The sequence below is a fragment of the Primulina tabacum genome, chromosome 18 (assembly GCF_025594145.1).
Source record: "Primulina tabacum isolate GXHZ01 chromosome 18, ASM2559414v2, whole genome shotgun sequence".
NCBI classification, from domain to species: Eukaryota; Viridiplantae; Streptophyta; class Magnoliopsida; order Lamiales; family Gesneriaceae; genus Primulina; species Primulina tabacum.
In genome coordinates this window covers 282,392-296,253 of record NC_134567.1, presented here as the reverse complement: position 1 = coordinate 296,253, position 13,862 = coordinate 282,392, and the positions used below count along the sequence as shown (strand labels likewise).

At 47.9% G+C, this 13,862-nt stretch overlaps 1 protein-coding gene across 1 annotated transcript; it reads right to left on the bottom strand.

Moving 5' to 3' along the window:
- Positions 1-8,802: 8,802 nt before the first annotated feature.
- Positions 8,803-13,596, bottom strand: LOC142533491 (uncharacterized). Its single transcript, XM_075640294.1, has 6 exons — positions 13,195-13,596; positions 12,859-13,083; positions 12,314-12,760; positions 11,935-12,214; positions 9,857-11,817; positions 8,803-9,333 (listed from the first exon to the last, which is right to left on the bottom strand). The coding sequence occupies exons 1-6, from the start codon at positions 13,594-13,596 to the stop codon at positions 8,803-8,805; spliced, it is 3,846 nt and encodes a 1,281-aa protein (XP_075496409.1).
- Between the last annotated feature and the right edge of the window lie 266 nt (positions 13,597-13,862).

Genomic DNA, 13,862 nt, shown 5'->3' with positions numbered 1-13,862 from the left:
CGAGGCAAGGAAGAAACAGGAGCAAGTAAATCACTGAATAAACGAGCAGAATCAGGCGAAACAGCACTTTTAAACCCCAATTTGACTTCCGGAAGAGAAGAGTTGACTGCCGAGTCAACTCGTTGAGTACGGCCGAGTGACTCGGCCGAGTCAACTCGTGATTCGCCGGCTGGCGACTGAGAGAAGGTCGGCGAAGGGGTGGAAAACACAAATTCGGGATCCTTTCCAGTAGACTCGGTCGGCAAAGGCACCGATTGAACATTTAAATCCGGCGAAATCGATTGAAATACCCCAAATTGGGCGTTTTTGATCGGCAAGGTATTTTCCAAAATTGAAGGCATAGAAATCTTACCCATGACTTGGTGAGTTTGTAGTAGAGAGGAATTGCAAAAATCAGCAACCGATCCGGAGTAATTGAGTTTAGAATCCATCGCATATATAGCTTGTGGGCTGAAATTCTTAGATCTGAAATTACCTCCGCCTCCGGACTTTGATGATGAAATTGAAACTATTACTGGAGGCGTCTTGTCATGGGCATTCCAGATCGGGGTCGTGATCGGAGAAATAAGACAGGAGCTGGCTGGAATCGCGGCTGAAACTTCCGGCGTCGCGATGAACAGTACGTGCGGAACTTCGGCAGTCGATTTCGGGGTGCTAATGAACTCCGTTTGGCCTGAATTTTGGACAGTAGGATCGACAATCAGAGACGATTCCAACGGTATACTACTCATGGTCGGACGATGAACGGACGGTGGGGCGATGGATTTCGCCGGAATTTCGGGGTTTTTGGGAACTTTGGACGTAAAATTGACGGGGCAAACCTGCTCCGATGGACCTGATTTTTTGACAGTAGCCTCGTCTCGTCGAGACGCATCTGATGGTACCATTGGCCGGCCGTAAACCGGCGCCGACATGGGGCGATTTTTTGGCGATTTTTGGGCACTATTCACATTAGAGGAAATTTTTTGGGGGCAAATGGGGGTTTTGGTTTAGGGTTTAGGGTTAGGGGTTTAGGGTTTAGGGTTTTTTTTTTTTTTTTTTTACAAGATAAAACCTAAAGAGAGGAGGATAAAATCAACACCTCTCAAAAGGCTAGTCATACAAATAGAAAAACAGAAACCTAGGGTGGCAAATACACAAGCCAAAAACTAATTCCTAAGTAAAATGCATAATACAAATAAACACAAATGATCAGCGCTAAATATATGAAAACAAAGCGAAACATATCTAAACAGTAGTGATCCAGCTCAGAAGTAGGTGCAAAAGACCATCGATGGTACCCATCTCTGAGCCGTCTGTCGATGTAATGCCAATCTGAAAAGTACATCCTAATCCAAGAACGGGCAGCTATACACGATCTGGCCGTCAAAATAATATGCAGCTGGAAAGATACTGTGCAAAAATGGTCGAAACACAAAAGGAGGACCGTAATCCAGCTCAAATCAGAAAAGCTCAAAGACCCAAGGAGAGGGGGACAACTGACGGAGCTCATAAAATCAGAAATCCAAGCATGACTGTAACTCTGAAATAAGAGGCAACCAATAGTGAACGTCCAGAGCCACCAATGCACGGAGCAGAAGTAGAAACCATATAACTCCCGAGATGAATGAGGCTCCGGGCTAAAGAGACCACCGAAATATATCATCCAGAGCTACCATAACAATCGACAAGAGAGCATAAAAGTAAGAAAGCGGCGGTCAAGTAGAAGTCTGCAGTGAGCGACAGCCGGATAACAGGAATGGTCCAAAGAAAAGCACCGAAGGAGAAAGTGCTGGGACCCACCCAAATCCAAAGGAACAAAATATGAATAGTGCAAGTGTCTGGGCCAACTTGCACCGCTCAAATGTGATATAAAAAACAACCTCCAAGCACAAAAGACCTGCAAGAAAAAATATACATATATATAGATAAAGAAAGAGAGCCAAAAGGAAGAAGGGGCTACAAATGGCTAAGAATATCTGGATCTGAGGTATGGAAGCCCTGAATGATCAGAACGGGCAAGGATGGAGATGTGTCTGGGTAAGAAAGGACCTAACTCTAAGGTAAACTGCCTAAGGTCATGAGCCCTAGCCGCCAAAGCATCCGCCACCGAATTACCCTCCCTGTATATGTGCGAGATATGAACCATACGCCCCCTCAAGAGAACCAAAATCCTAGACATAATGTGATCCAACCCCCAACAACACTGACGAGATCGGAGGATCTGAATAGAAATCTGGGAATCAACCTCAATCCAAAGAGGGAAAAGAGAAAGATCAGAACAAAGGATAAGACCCCTCCAGACCGCCCAGAGTTCCGCCCGGATAGTAGACCCAACTCCAATGAACTCACTGAACGAAAGCAAGACCCGCCCAGAATGATCACGAACGATGCCACCAACCGAAGAATACCCATGATTCCCTCTCGAACTCCCATCCACATTAAGCTTAAAACAACCGAACGACGGCCGAAGCCAACGAACAATCGCCGTCCGATGATATCTGTAAAAGCAAACCGAAATCCCTAGCGAACGCGCCACCTGGAAATAACCCACCCAATGCTTGGGTTTGACAGTGCGCGCAGAATGGGCGAGGCGCAGGTAAGACAAGATCTGGAACTTCACCGTCTCTCCAGAAATGGAGAGCAAGCGGTGCTTCGCATCATTCCGAGCCGTCCAGAGAAACCACAAACTAATGAAAGGGAGAAACTCCCTCACATGGCCCCCTGGAGCCCAGACCAGATCCCTCTTCCACGCACTAAGGAATAACCTGAAATCCTCAGTGTCAGGGATACGAACCCCAAAGACAGCACCAAAAAAATGCCAAACAGGGCGAGCCACCGGGCTGCGAATAAACACATGCGTGAATGTCTCAGACATATCACAACACTGACAACGAGACGCTAACGCAAAGCCACGGCGCTGAAGCACCTCATCAACTGGGAGCCACTGATGCAAAAATCTCCAAAGAAAGAATGACATCGTAGGCCTCAACCAGCTACCCCAACAGGGGCGATTAATGCCAGAGATCAGGGCGCGCAAACGGATCAACTCCCAAGCGGACTTTACAGAAAAAGCACCATCGAAGCTATGAATCCAACGAGCCGAATCCAACTCTCCCAAGAGAATCGGGACCAACACAATCTGCTCCGCAATAGAAGGAGCAACTACTGAACAAAGGAGGTCAAAATCCCAGGTTCCCTCCGAAAGAAAATGGGAAACCCGGGCACCACGATCTCCACAGACCTCAGTCTGACTGGACAGGGGAACATCCCTGAACCAACAATCATCCCAAAATGAAACATCTCCATGGCCGACACGCCAGCGAATACCACTCTCCGCACGAGGCCTGATCTGGAGCAAACGCCGCCAAGTGGGAGAGATAAAACCACGAGAAGAGACACAAGCTGGGTGCGCCAAGAGGCAATATTTCCTCATCAAAAATTTGGCCCAGAGGGAAGATCCCTGCCTGAACCGAAACCACAGTTTTATGGAGAAGCTATCCACGAGATCTTTCAATCTGCGGAAGCCAAGAACCCCCTCTTCCACGGGGAGGCAAGCCCGAGACCAACAAGCCCAATGCCATTTCTTCTCCAAGGGCCTAGACCCCCAAAGAAAGGCATTAAAGGCTCTCTCAAGTTTCTCCATGACAGCCAACGGAGGCTGAACAACCTGAAACAAATATATGGGCATCGAGAGGAGCACGCTACGAATGAGGGTCATGCGGCTCCTGCTCCCCGGAGAAAGAGTACGAATCTCCCAACCCTCCAGCCGCCTCCTAACAGACTGTAAGAGGGGCTCAAAATGAGAACACGTCCTATTTCCTCGAAATAAGGGAACTCCTAGGTACTTGATCGGCAGATGCCCCTCCGCAAAGCCAGTGATACGCAAAAGTCTAGAGCGAAGGCGCTCAGAGCATCGCGGAGGAAGAATCAGGGAACTCTTGACAGCATTCACCAGCTGTCCCGAACAGTTCTCATAGTGATGCAGAAAATCTAAAAGACGCTGCATCCCACGAGACCCACCATTGGCAAAAATAATGATATCATCAGCATAGGCCAGATGGGAAATCAAAAGATCACAACTAGAACGGTACCTAAAAGCAGGATGACGCAAGTAGAGTCTGTCAAGGCCACGCGAAAGATACTCCGCCCCTAAGATGAAGAGAAGGGGGGACAATGGGTCTCCCTGCCTGAGGCCCCTGGTAGAACCGAAGAACCCCGAAAGAGAACCATTGATATTAACAGAGAAATGACAATGAGAAATACAGGCCGAGACCAACGCCACAACCTGCTCAGAGAAACCAAAATGGCGCAAAACAGCAAAAAGGAAAGGCCATTGGACCCGATCATAGGCCTTAGCCATATCCAACTTCAAAATAACATTACCACCACGAGTGGGAAGAGTGAGACTATGAGTGAGCTCCTGAGCAAGGAGGATGTTATCAGAAATCATCCGTCCCGGAACAAAACCACTCTGATTCAAAGAAATGAGTCTCTCCGCCACAGCCCGCAAACGAGAGTACAACAAATTAGAAATGATTTTGTTCGTGACATTACACAGGCTGATCGGACGGAAATCCGACCAAGCCCGAGCACCCTCGACTTTTGGGATCAAAGTAATCGTGGTGGCAGTAAAGCTCTGGGGCAGGGGAGAGCCTCGAAAAAAATCCAAAACCGCATCCAACACATCCTGATGAACGATCTCCCAGCAATGCTGGAAAAACGCCGAAGAGAAGCCATCAGGGCCTGCCACACTGTCAGGAGAAATGGAGAAAACAGTCACACGCACCTCCTCAAGGGAGGGGGTAGCAGTAATCCCATAATTCTCCTCATCAGAAATCACCGAAGGAAACCTAGAAAAATCAGGACAATCAAGCACAAAGGGATCCCCAGTGAGTAAGTGCTGAAAAAATGAAGCACCCGACTGCTGAATCATCTCAGGAGACGTCAGGCAAACCCCATCATCCCATATGCGGAAAATCTTATTAGCCACACGCTTCTTCTTAACCATGTTATGAAAGAGTTTGGTGTTCCGCTCACCATCCTCTAGCCAGTTGCATGCAGCTTTTTGTTTCCAAAAATCCGCCTCCATGGCGGTGACACGAGCCAGATCCTCATTACGATCGGACAGGGCAGTCCAATTCGAATCAGAAGGATCGGCCTCACAGGCAAGCTCAGCGGAACGAACTGCACTCTCAGCCTCGGTGATTTTATCAAAGATGCTACCAAAAACATCTCGATTCCACCACTTGAGGTGATTCTTAAGACGCTTCAACTTAACAAAAAGACGCGACATACCAATCAGACTGCAAGGCAAATTCCAATTAAGCCTGACAGTCTGCAAAAAACCATGATGCCGAAGCCACATACGCTGGAAGCGAAACGAGCTCGGCCCACGGGCAAAAACCGGAGCGGTAACCAAAAGCGGACAGTGGTCAGAAACAGTACGGGGGAGATGTTCAACTCGAATGGAGCTGAAATGATCACCCCAATCAACAGAAACCATAACCCTGTCCAACCGCTTCCAAATGGTCTTATTCGTCCAAGTGAACGAAGACCCCTCAAAACCAGCATCAATCAAACCAGAATCCATAATGAAAGTGTTGAACTCCTCCATGGGTAGCAACCTACCACCACGGGTGCCCAAACACTCAGACGCATCACGAACAACATTGAAATCCCCACCAACCAGCCAAGGACCCAGAACAGGCTTGACGTGAAGCAGGGAAGACCAGAGGTCCCGATGCTCAATATAATCACATCTGGCATAAACAAAAGAACAAAAAACAGATGTGGGTAAAAAAGGGGCAGAAACCTTAATGTGAAGGAACTGAGCATGATCAAGGACACACTCAGCCTGCACATCAGCAGCAAAAAACACCCAAATTTGACCAGAAAGATTCGAAATGACTCGAGAAAAACCAAGACAACGAGTCATGAATCTCTGATCTAAATCGATCATCGGCTCCAAAACAGCAAAAACCTTAACCTGTTTCTCCTTCACAAAGGCATGCAGCCTCTGCTGGGACTCCGAACCCCGAAGTCCCCGGATATTCCAGATCATGCAATTCATAAAGGGTGGGCATCAGGATCACCCTGCCGCCTCTTGGACGAATCCTCAAGATCGTCCTGCTTCCTCTTCTTCACATCAGACATACCAATGTCCGGAACACCAGACGCAGAGTGTCTATCGAACCCCGAATCAGAATCCTCCTCGGACACCTGTCTGGCAACCAACTCACAAACAGGGGGCCCCTGTCTAACAAACAATTCCTCCACCATGGAAGAAACCTCCGGAGAACCAGGGAGGGAAGGAATAGAATGGCTACTGTGATTTTCCAAGCACAGAACGGAATCACCAAACAACACAGCCACCCCATCTTTTGAAGATCCCAACTCATCCATACAATCCTCAAAAGGGATAGACTCCTCCTCCTCCAGAACCTGACCATAAGACTGAGCAGGCACAACAACTGATCTCGAAGGGAGCACCTCAATAATGGAAGTACCCGAATGATCAAAACCAACACCCACAGGAGAACTCGGCGCCAAGGGCGCCTCTCCATGACAACCAACACCCTCATCCCCAAAAGGAAGAACATCATCAGGACTGTCACCAACTACCTTGGAATCACTACCTCGCTCCGCCTCCGCCTGCCAAGGCGACAAGACATCAAAAGCGTTCGAGGTACCCACCGGGACAACATGCGCAGCAGGAGGTGCCCTCACATGAGGAACACGAGGCGCAGCCCGCCTCCGTCTCCTGCGCTTAGGGCCAACGAACTGATCAGGATTCTGGTCCTGAGGACCCTGAGCAACATTAGGTGCCACACCCTCCTGGTGTGTCATGCCCACAGTATCTACCTGAAGCGGGGGAACAGGACCAGCAGGTCTAGTCCGGACTGGGCGAGGATTCTTCCCATGCGAATAACACACACTGGTAGCATGTCCCAGCATCTTGCAATCAGTACAATAAGCTGGAATCTTCTCATAAACTACCTCAATCTCCTGTAGGTGAGCCCCCCATGACACCCAGATGGACTGGACAGGGGGCTCCAAGACATTGATCTCAACACAAATGCGGGCAAAGGACCCCCGAGTGCCATCTGCTGTGTGATCATCAATTTTAATGGGAGTACCCAAAAGCTTAGCAAGAGCGCAAAGGCTCTTCTTATCATAAAGATGGAGTGGTAACTCTAGAAGTCTAACCCAAACCGGAGCAAGTGGAGACTCAGCCTGGAAATTAAACTCCGGTGTCCACTTGGATAATCGGATACCAAGTGGACCAATAAACAAATTGCCCCTGGTCCATAGACGGGCATAGTCCTCCTCACAGGAGAGAACAATCAAAAGAAAACCCCTTGGCAAGAATTTCAAACTATACGGTCGCCCAAAACCGAGATTGGCAAAAGCCGCAGATATAGCATGGTTGGGCACAATCGACCGATTGCTAGAAATTTTGCCGACCAAAGCAAACTTAAACAGGGCAGAAAAAGATGATATGAGCTCATCCGAAAAGTGAATGCCCAGCTTACCGTCCTTAAAAGACGGTGCGGGCATCTCATCCATCGACCCAAAAACATCCTCGAAGTTGTTCTTGGCCGCCCGAGAGGACGAAGGTGCCAAAACATCCCGAAAAGACAGGGGAGGGGTAACAGAAGCATTAGGGCCAGAAAAACCCGAAGAAATACCTGGATTAACCGAGTTAACACGTCGAGTCTGCAGAGTTGACTGGCCAGCGTTCACCTTTGACTTTCCCGTTGACTTTCCGGTCGAGGTACCACCGTGGAACGACGACGGTGCAACGAGCTTGGAACCGGAACCCAAAGTGACAGAACCGGACGGTGGAGGGGTGAAATCAAGCGAACTGGTGATCGGAGAAATAGAAAAAACCGGAATTTGGGGGTTTCCGTTCACCGGTGAATTTTCCGAAATTGATTGAGGCGAAATGTTACCCATACCTGGACGATCAACTCCTAAAGAAGAATTGAAGAAAGAAGCCGGAATTGGGCCTGAAATCGGCGATGCAAATGACGGCAGGGAGGAATGAACGTCCATTTCCTTAGATCTGAAATTACCGGCGGGTCTGAGCTCCGATTGGACTAATTCAGGTGCCATTGGAATCGTCTAGACCAGAGGATCACAGATCGGGGTTTGGATGGTACCTTGGATGGCGGAGTTGGCCGGAATCGGTGAAATAACGGACGTCTGCGCAGTGAACAGTGACTGCGCATGTTTGGACGGAAATGGCGCCGGAACGGGAGAACTAGCCGGTCGCGCAGGTGACGAAAAAGAAAGAGGAGGTTGAGACGAAGAGAATGACAGCCAGAATATCGATCGGAGAAAAGGGCGGGCAATCGGACTCCGATTGGCCTGAAATTTTGCAGGGGTGGTCGCCGGAGGATGGCGGTTCAGATGAGGGCGGTGGCCGGCCGGGGTCCGGCGGCCGAAGCATGGCGGTAGAAGGTGGGTGAATAGTGATAATTTGGTGTGTTTTTTCTCACGCTTTTAGTGTGTGTTTTTTGAGAGCATTTTTTGAGGTCTGGTTTTTGGTTTATGGTTTATGGTTTTTTTTTTTTTTTTTTTTTTTCCGGAAAACACCGCCGGATGTGGGGGGGTTAGGCAGACCCCTACCTGTATATACCCACAAAATAAACAGTAACAAAATACAGAATACAGAAAAAAAACCTAAAAGAGGAGGTGGATAAAACCATAACCTCCTCAAAAAGGCTAAAGCAGTAGAAACATAAATACAAAGCAACCTAGGGAAGGAATTACAAAAGCAAAACGAACCCTAGAAGACTACCAAATAAGCGGCAACAACTAATGAAAAAGGAGAAGCGCTATGAACCACATGCTGAGAAAGACAAAATGATAACGGCGAGATGATCGCAGAGTCCATGCAAAAGCTCTCATCCCGGAGCTATCATCCTGGAGAGTCCAATCTGTCAATATAAATATAATCTGGTAGCTGTCAACTGTACCAAACCCACTAGTCAAAAGAAAATCTGGCCAGGAAGCCACTATACAATGGCGATCACAGAGTAATATATAGATCGCAATCCCGCCAGAACAAAAGATATCTAGCATCTGAATCAAAAGAGCAGAGATCTCGATCCCATGAAGTAGGAGTCTGACGAACATGTCATAAAAAGCAGAGGATCCTTTAGAAAGCACCCCATGAATCCACCATGACATCCAGCAAACACCTCTACAATAACTGATACGGCGGCCAAGGAGAACCAGCAGTAAACGCCCTCCAGGAACCATGAATGTGCCAAAGGAAAGCACCAACAGAAATAGGGCAGAAACCCACTCAGAACAAACAAGAATACACACATCATGTGCAAGTGTCTGGACCCACTTGCACAGACCATACGGAAGTGAAAAACAACCTCCAAGTACACTAACCTGCAATAAAATATATATATATATATATATATGTATATAGATATAAATAGATATAGAGCCAGAGACCATAAAGAAAGAGATCAAAAAAAGAAGAAGGGGCTGCAAATGGCTAAGAGGATCTGTTTCTGAGGTATGGAAGCCCTGAATGATCAGATCTAGCAAGGGTGGAGATGTCTGGAGGTAGGGAAGGACCTAACTCTAAGGTATACTGCCTAAAAGTATGAGCCCTCGCCGCCAAGGCATCCGCCACAGAATTCCCTTCCCGGTAAATATGCGATAAATGAACAGATCGCCCCCTCATCAACAAAAGAATCCGTGTAACAAAATGTTCAAGATCCCAGCAGCACCGACGAGAACGAAGTAAAAGAATGGAAATCCAAGAGTCAGTCTCAATCCAAAGAGGGAAGAGATGAAGATCAGAAGAAATGAGAAGACCCCTCCAAATAGCCCATAATTCTGCCCGGACATTGGTCCCAACTCCAATGAACTCACCGAAAGAAACCACCACATGCCCAGAAGAGTCACGAACAACCCCACCAACAGTAGAGGCCCCAGGACTACCTCTCGAACTATCATCTACATTCAATTTAAAACACCCGAACGGTGGCCGCAACCAACGAACAATCGTCAGTTTACGAGCCCTACGCAACTGAACAAAAATCCCCATAGCCCTCGCAGCCTGCAAAACACCCCGCCAGTGCATGGGCTTAACAGTAGACGCAGCGTGAGCGAGGCGCAAATAAGACAAAATCTGAGACTTAACAGTCTCCGCGGAAATGTGCAAATGACGGTGTTTCGCATCGTTACGAGCCGTCCAGAGAAACCATAAAACAATGAAAGGCAAAAACTCCTTCACGTGGCCCCTAGGAGTCCACCCCGGATGCCTCTTCCAAGCACTGAGGAAGAGTCTGAAATCACTGGTAAGGGGAATACGGACATGAAAAACAGCCCCAAAGTAATGCCATACAGACCTGGCAAGAGGGCTATCAATGAAAATGTGCGTGAATGTCTCAGGCATCTCACAACACTGACATTTAGACGCCAGCTCGAAACCACGACGCTGGAGCACATCGTCAACTGGAAGCCATTGATGCCAAAACCTCAAGAGGAAGAAAGACATAGTAGGCCTCAGCCAACTACCCCAGCAAGGAGTGAAGATATCAGAAACTTGGTCTCTCAAGCGGACAAGCTCCCATGCGGATTTCAGCGAAAAAACACCGTCAGAACTATGCACCCAAATAGCCGAATCGTGCTCCTCCGATGCAATAGGGATCAGAGTAATAGTCTCAGCAACAGAGGGTGGGACAACTGAGCAGAGGAGGTCAAAATCCCAAGCCCCATCTGAAAGAAAGTGAGAAACACGGACACCCCGATCCCCCCTAAGCAGGACCTGACTAGACAAGGGAACATCCCCACACCAGATGTCATCCCAAAAAGCAACATATCCCACCCCAATTCTCCATCGAATGCCAGATTCAGCACGAGCCCTAATCTTAAGCAAACGACGCCAAGTGGGAGAAATGAACCCAGCAGATGAAACATAAGCTGGATGCACCAACTGGCAGTATTTTCTCATCATGAATTTGGCCCAGAGGGATGAACCTTGACGAAAACGAAACCATAATTTAATGGAGAAGCTATCCACAATATCTTTGAGCCTGCGAAATCCAAGACCCCCTTCAGAGACAGGAAGACATGCACGAGACCACCTCGCCCAATGCCATTTCTTATCCAAGGATCTGGATCCCCACAGGAAACCATTGAAAACATTCTCAAGCCTCTCCATAACTGCCAGAGGTGGCTGGACTACCCGGAACATGTAAATGGGAACCGAAAGGAGGACACTCCTAAGGAGAGTCATACGGCTCCCCGGGGAAAGAGTTTTAAGCTCCCAACCCTCCAACTTCTTACTCACCATCTGCACAAGGGGATCAAAAAGAGAGCAAACTCTATTCCCACGAAACAAAGGAACTCCGAGGTATTTGATAGGAAAACAACCCTCCCCAAACCCAGTGATACGAAGGAGACGGGAACGAGTACGACCAGAACACCTCGGAGGCAAAATAATGACACTCTTAACTGCATTCACCAACTGCCCCGAGCAGTTTTCATAGTGATGCAAAAAATCCATGAGACTGTTCATCTCACGAGTCCCACCATTGGCAAAAATAATGATATCATCAGCATAGGCCAGGTGGAAAAGAAGGAGATCACAACCAGATCGGTACCTAATCGCAGGATACTGACGATAAAGACGATCAAGACCACGCGAAAGGTACTCTGCCCCCAAAATGAAAAGAAGTGGGGACAAAGGGTTGCCCTGCCGGAGACCCCTAGTGGATCCAAAGAATCCAGTGAGTGAACCATTGATATTAACTGAAAATTGGCAATGAGAAATGCAGGCAGATATCATCGACACTACCTGCTCTGAAAAGCCATAATGCCTCAAGTCATCCAACAGAAAAGACCATTGGACCCTATCATAATCTTTAGCCATATCCAGTTTCAAAATAACATTGCCACCACGGGTGGGGAGAGAAAGACTATGAGTGAGCTCTTGAGCAAGGAGGATATTATCCGAAATCACCCGCCCTGGAACAAAGCCACTCTGATTCCACGAAACCAGCCTCTCCGCCACCTCCTTTAGCCGAGAATATAAAAACTTGGAAATTATCTTATTAGTCACATTACACAAGCTGATAGGACGAAAGTCCGACCAAGCCTGAGCACCCATGACTTTGGGAATCAATGTGATCGTGGTGGCAGTAAACCCCTGTGGCAAGGGACTACCCCGAAAGAAATCCAGGACCGCATCAAAAACATCCTGATGGACAATCTCCCAGCAATGCTGAAAGAAGGCCGAAGAGAATCCATCAGGCCCCGCCACACTATCACGATGAATGGAGAAAACAGTCGCCCGCACCTCCTCCAAAGAAGGAGGGGCAGCAATATTTGCGTTCTCCAAATCCGAGATCACCAAGGGGAAATCAGAAAAATCTGGGCAAGAAAGCACAAAAGGATCCCCAGTAAGAAGGTTTTGAAAAAAGGCGGCCCCAGACTGCTGAATAAGCTCAGGGGAAGTAATGCAAGAGCCATTATCCCAAATACGAAAGATTTTATTAGCCACCCTTTTTTTCTTGACCATATTGTGGAAGAGTTTGGTGTTCCTCTCACCATCCTCTAACCACCTACAAGCGGCTTTTTGCCGCCAAAAATCCGCCTCCATGGCGGTAACCCTAGCAAGATCAGCATTGCAATTGGACAAACTAGTCCAATGCAAATCCGAAGGAGCAGCCTCGCAATCGGCCTCAGCAATCCGGACAGCCTGCTCCGCCTCAGAAAGTTTGGCAAAAAGATCACCAAAAACACTCTATTCCACCACTTTAGATGGCTTTTGAGGCGCTTCAATTTCACAAAAAGACGGTGCATACCGTTCAAATGACACGGTAAATTCCAATTAAGCCTCACCGTCTGCAAAAAACCATGGTGCCTGAGCCACATGCTCTGAAAGCGAAAAGAACTCGGCCCACTAGCAAAGACCGGAACAGACACAAAAAGAGGACAATGGTCAGAGACCGTACGAATGAGGTGCTCCACACGAATAGAATGAAAATGGTCACCCCAATCAACAGACACAAAAACCCGATCAAGACGCTTCCAAATGGTCTTGTTCGTCCACGTGAACGAAGACCCCTCAAAACCAGCATCTACTAACCCAGAATCCAAAATAAAGTGATTAAATTCTTCCATGGGAAGCAACCGCCCACCAGAAGAACCCAAACACTCCGACGAATTTCTGACTACATTAAAGTCGCCACCAACAAGCCAAGGACCCTGAGCAGGCTTAACCTGAAGAAAAGAATTCCAAAGCTGTCTGCGCTCAATGTAGTCACACTTAGCATAAACAAAGGAACAAAAGACAGTGGTCGGCAAAAAAGTAGCAGAAACCCGGAAGTGAAGGAATTGAGTGTGATCAAAAAGACACTCAACCATGACATCCGCAGCAAAGAAAACCCAGATATGACCCGAGGAGTTCGATATAACCCGAGAAAAACCAAAACGACTAGTCATAAAACGAACATCCAGATCAATCATGGGTTCCAAAATAGCCAAGATCTTGACTCTCTTATCTTTAACGTGGGCATGTAGCCTTTGTTGAGACTCCGAGCTCCGGAGCCCCCTGACATTCCATATGAGAAAATTCATGGAGAATGGGCACCAGAACCGCCCTGTCGCTTTTTACGCGACCTATGAAAAGCATTCTTCTTCCTTTTCTTAATATCCCCCATATCAGCATCCAGAATACGACCTTCAGACCTACAGCCATCACCCGACTCAGAATGCCGATCGAATTCCTGATCAGTATCTTCAGCAGATTCCAGCCGGAAGACCAGCTCACTGACAGAAGGACCCTGCCTAGCAACCAATTCCTCTATCGTAGAGGAAGCATCATCAGGAGACAAAGGAACAGA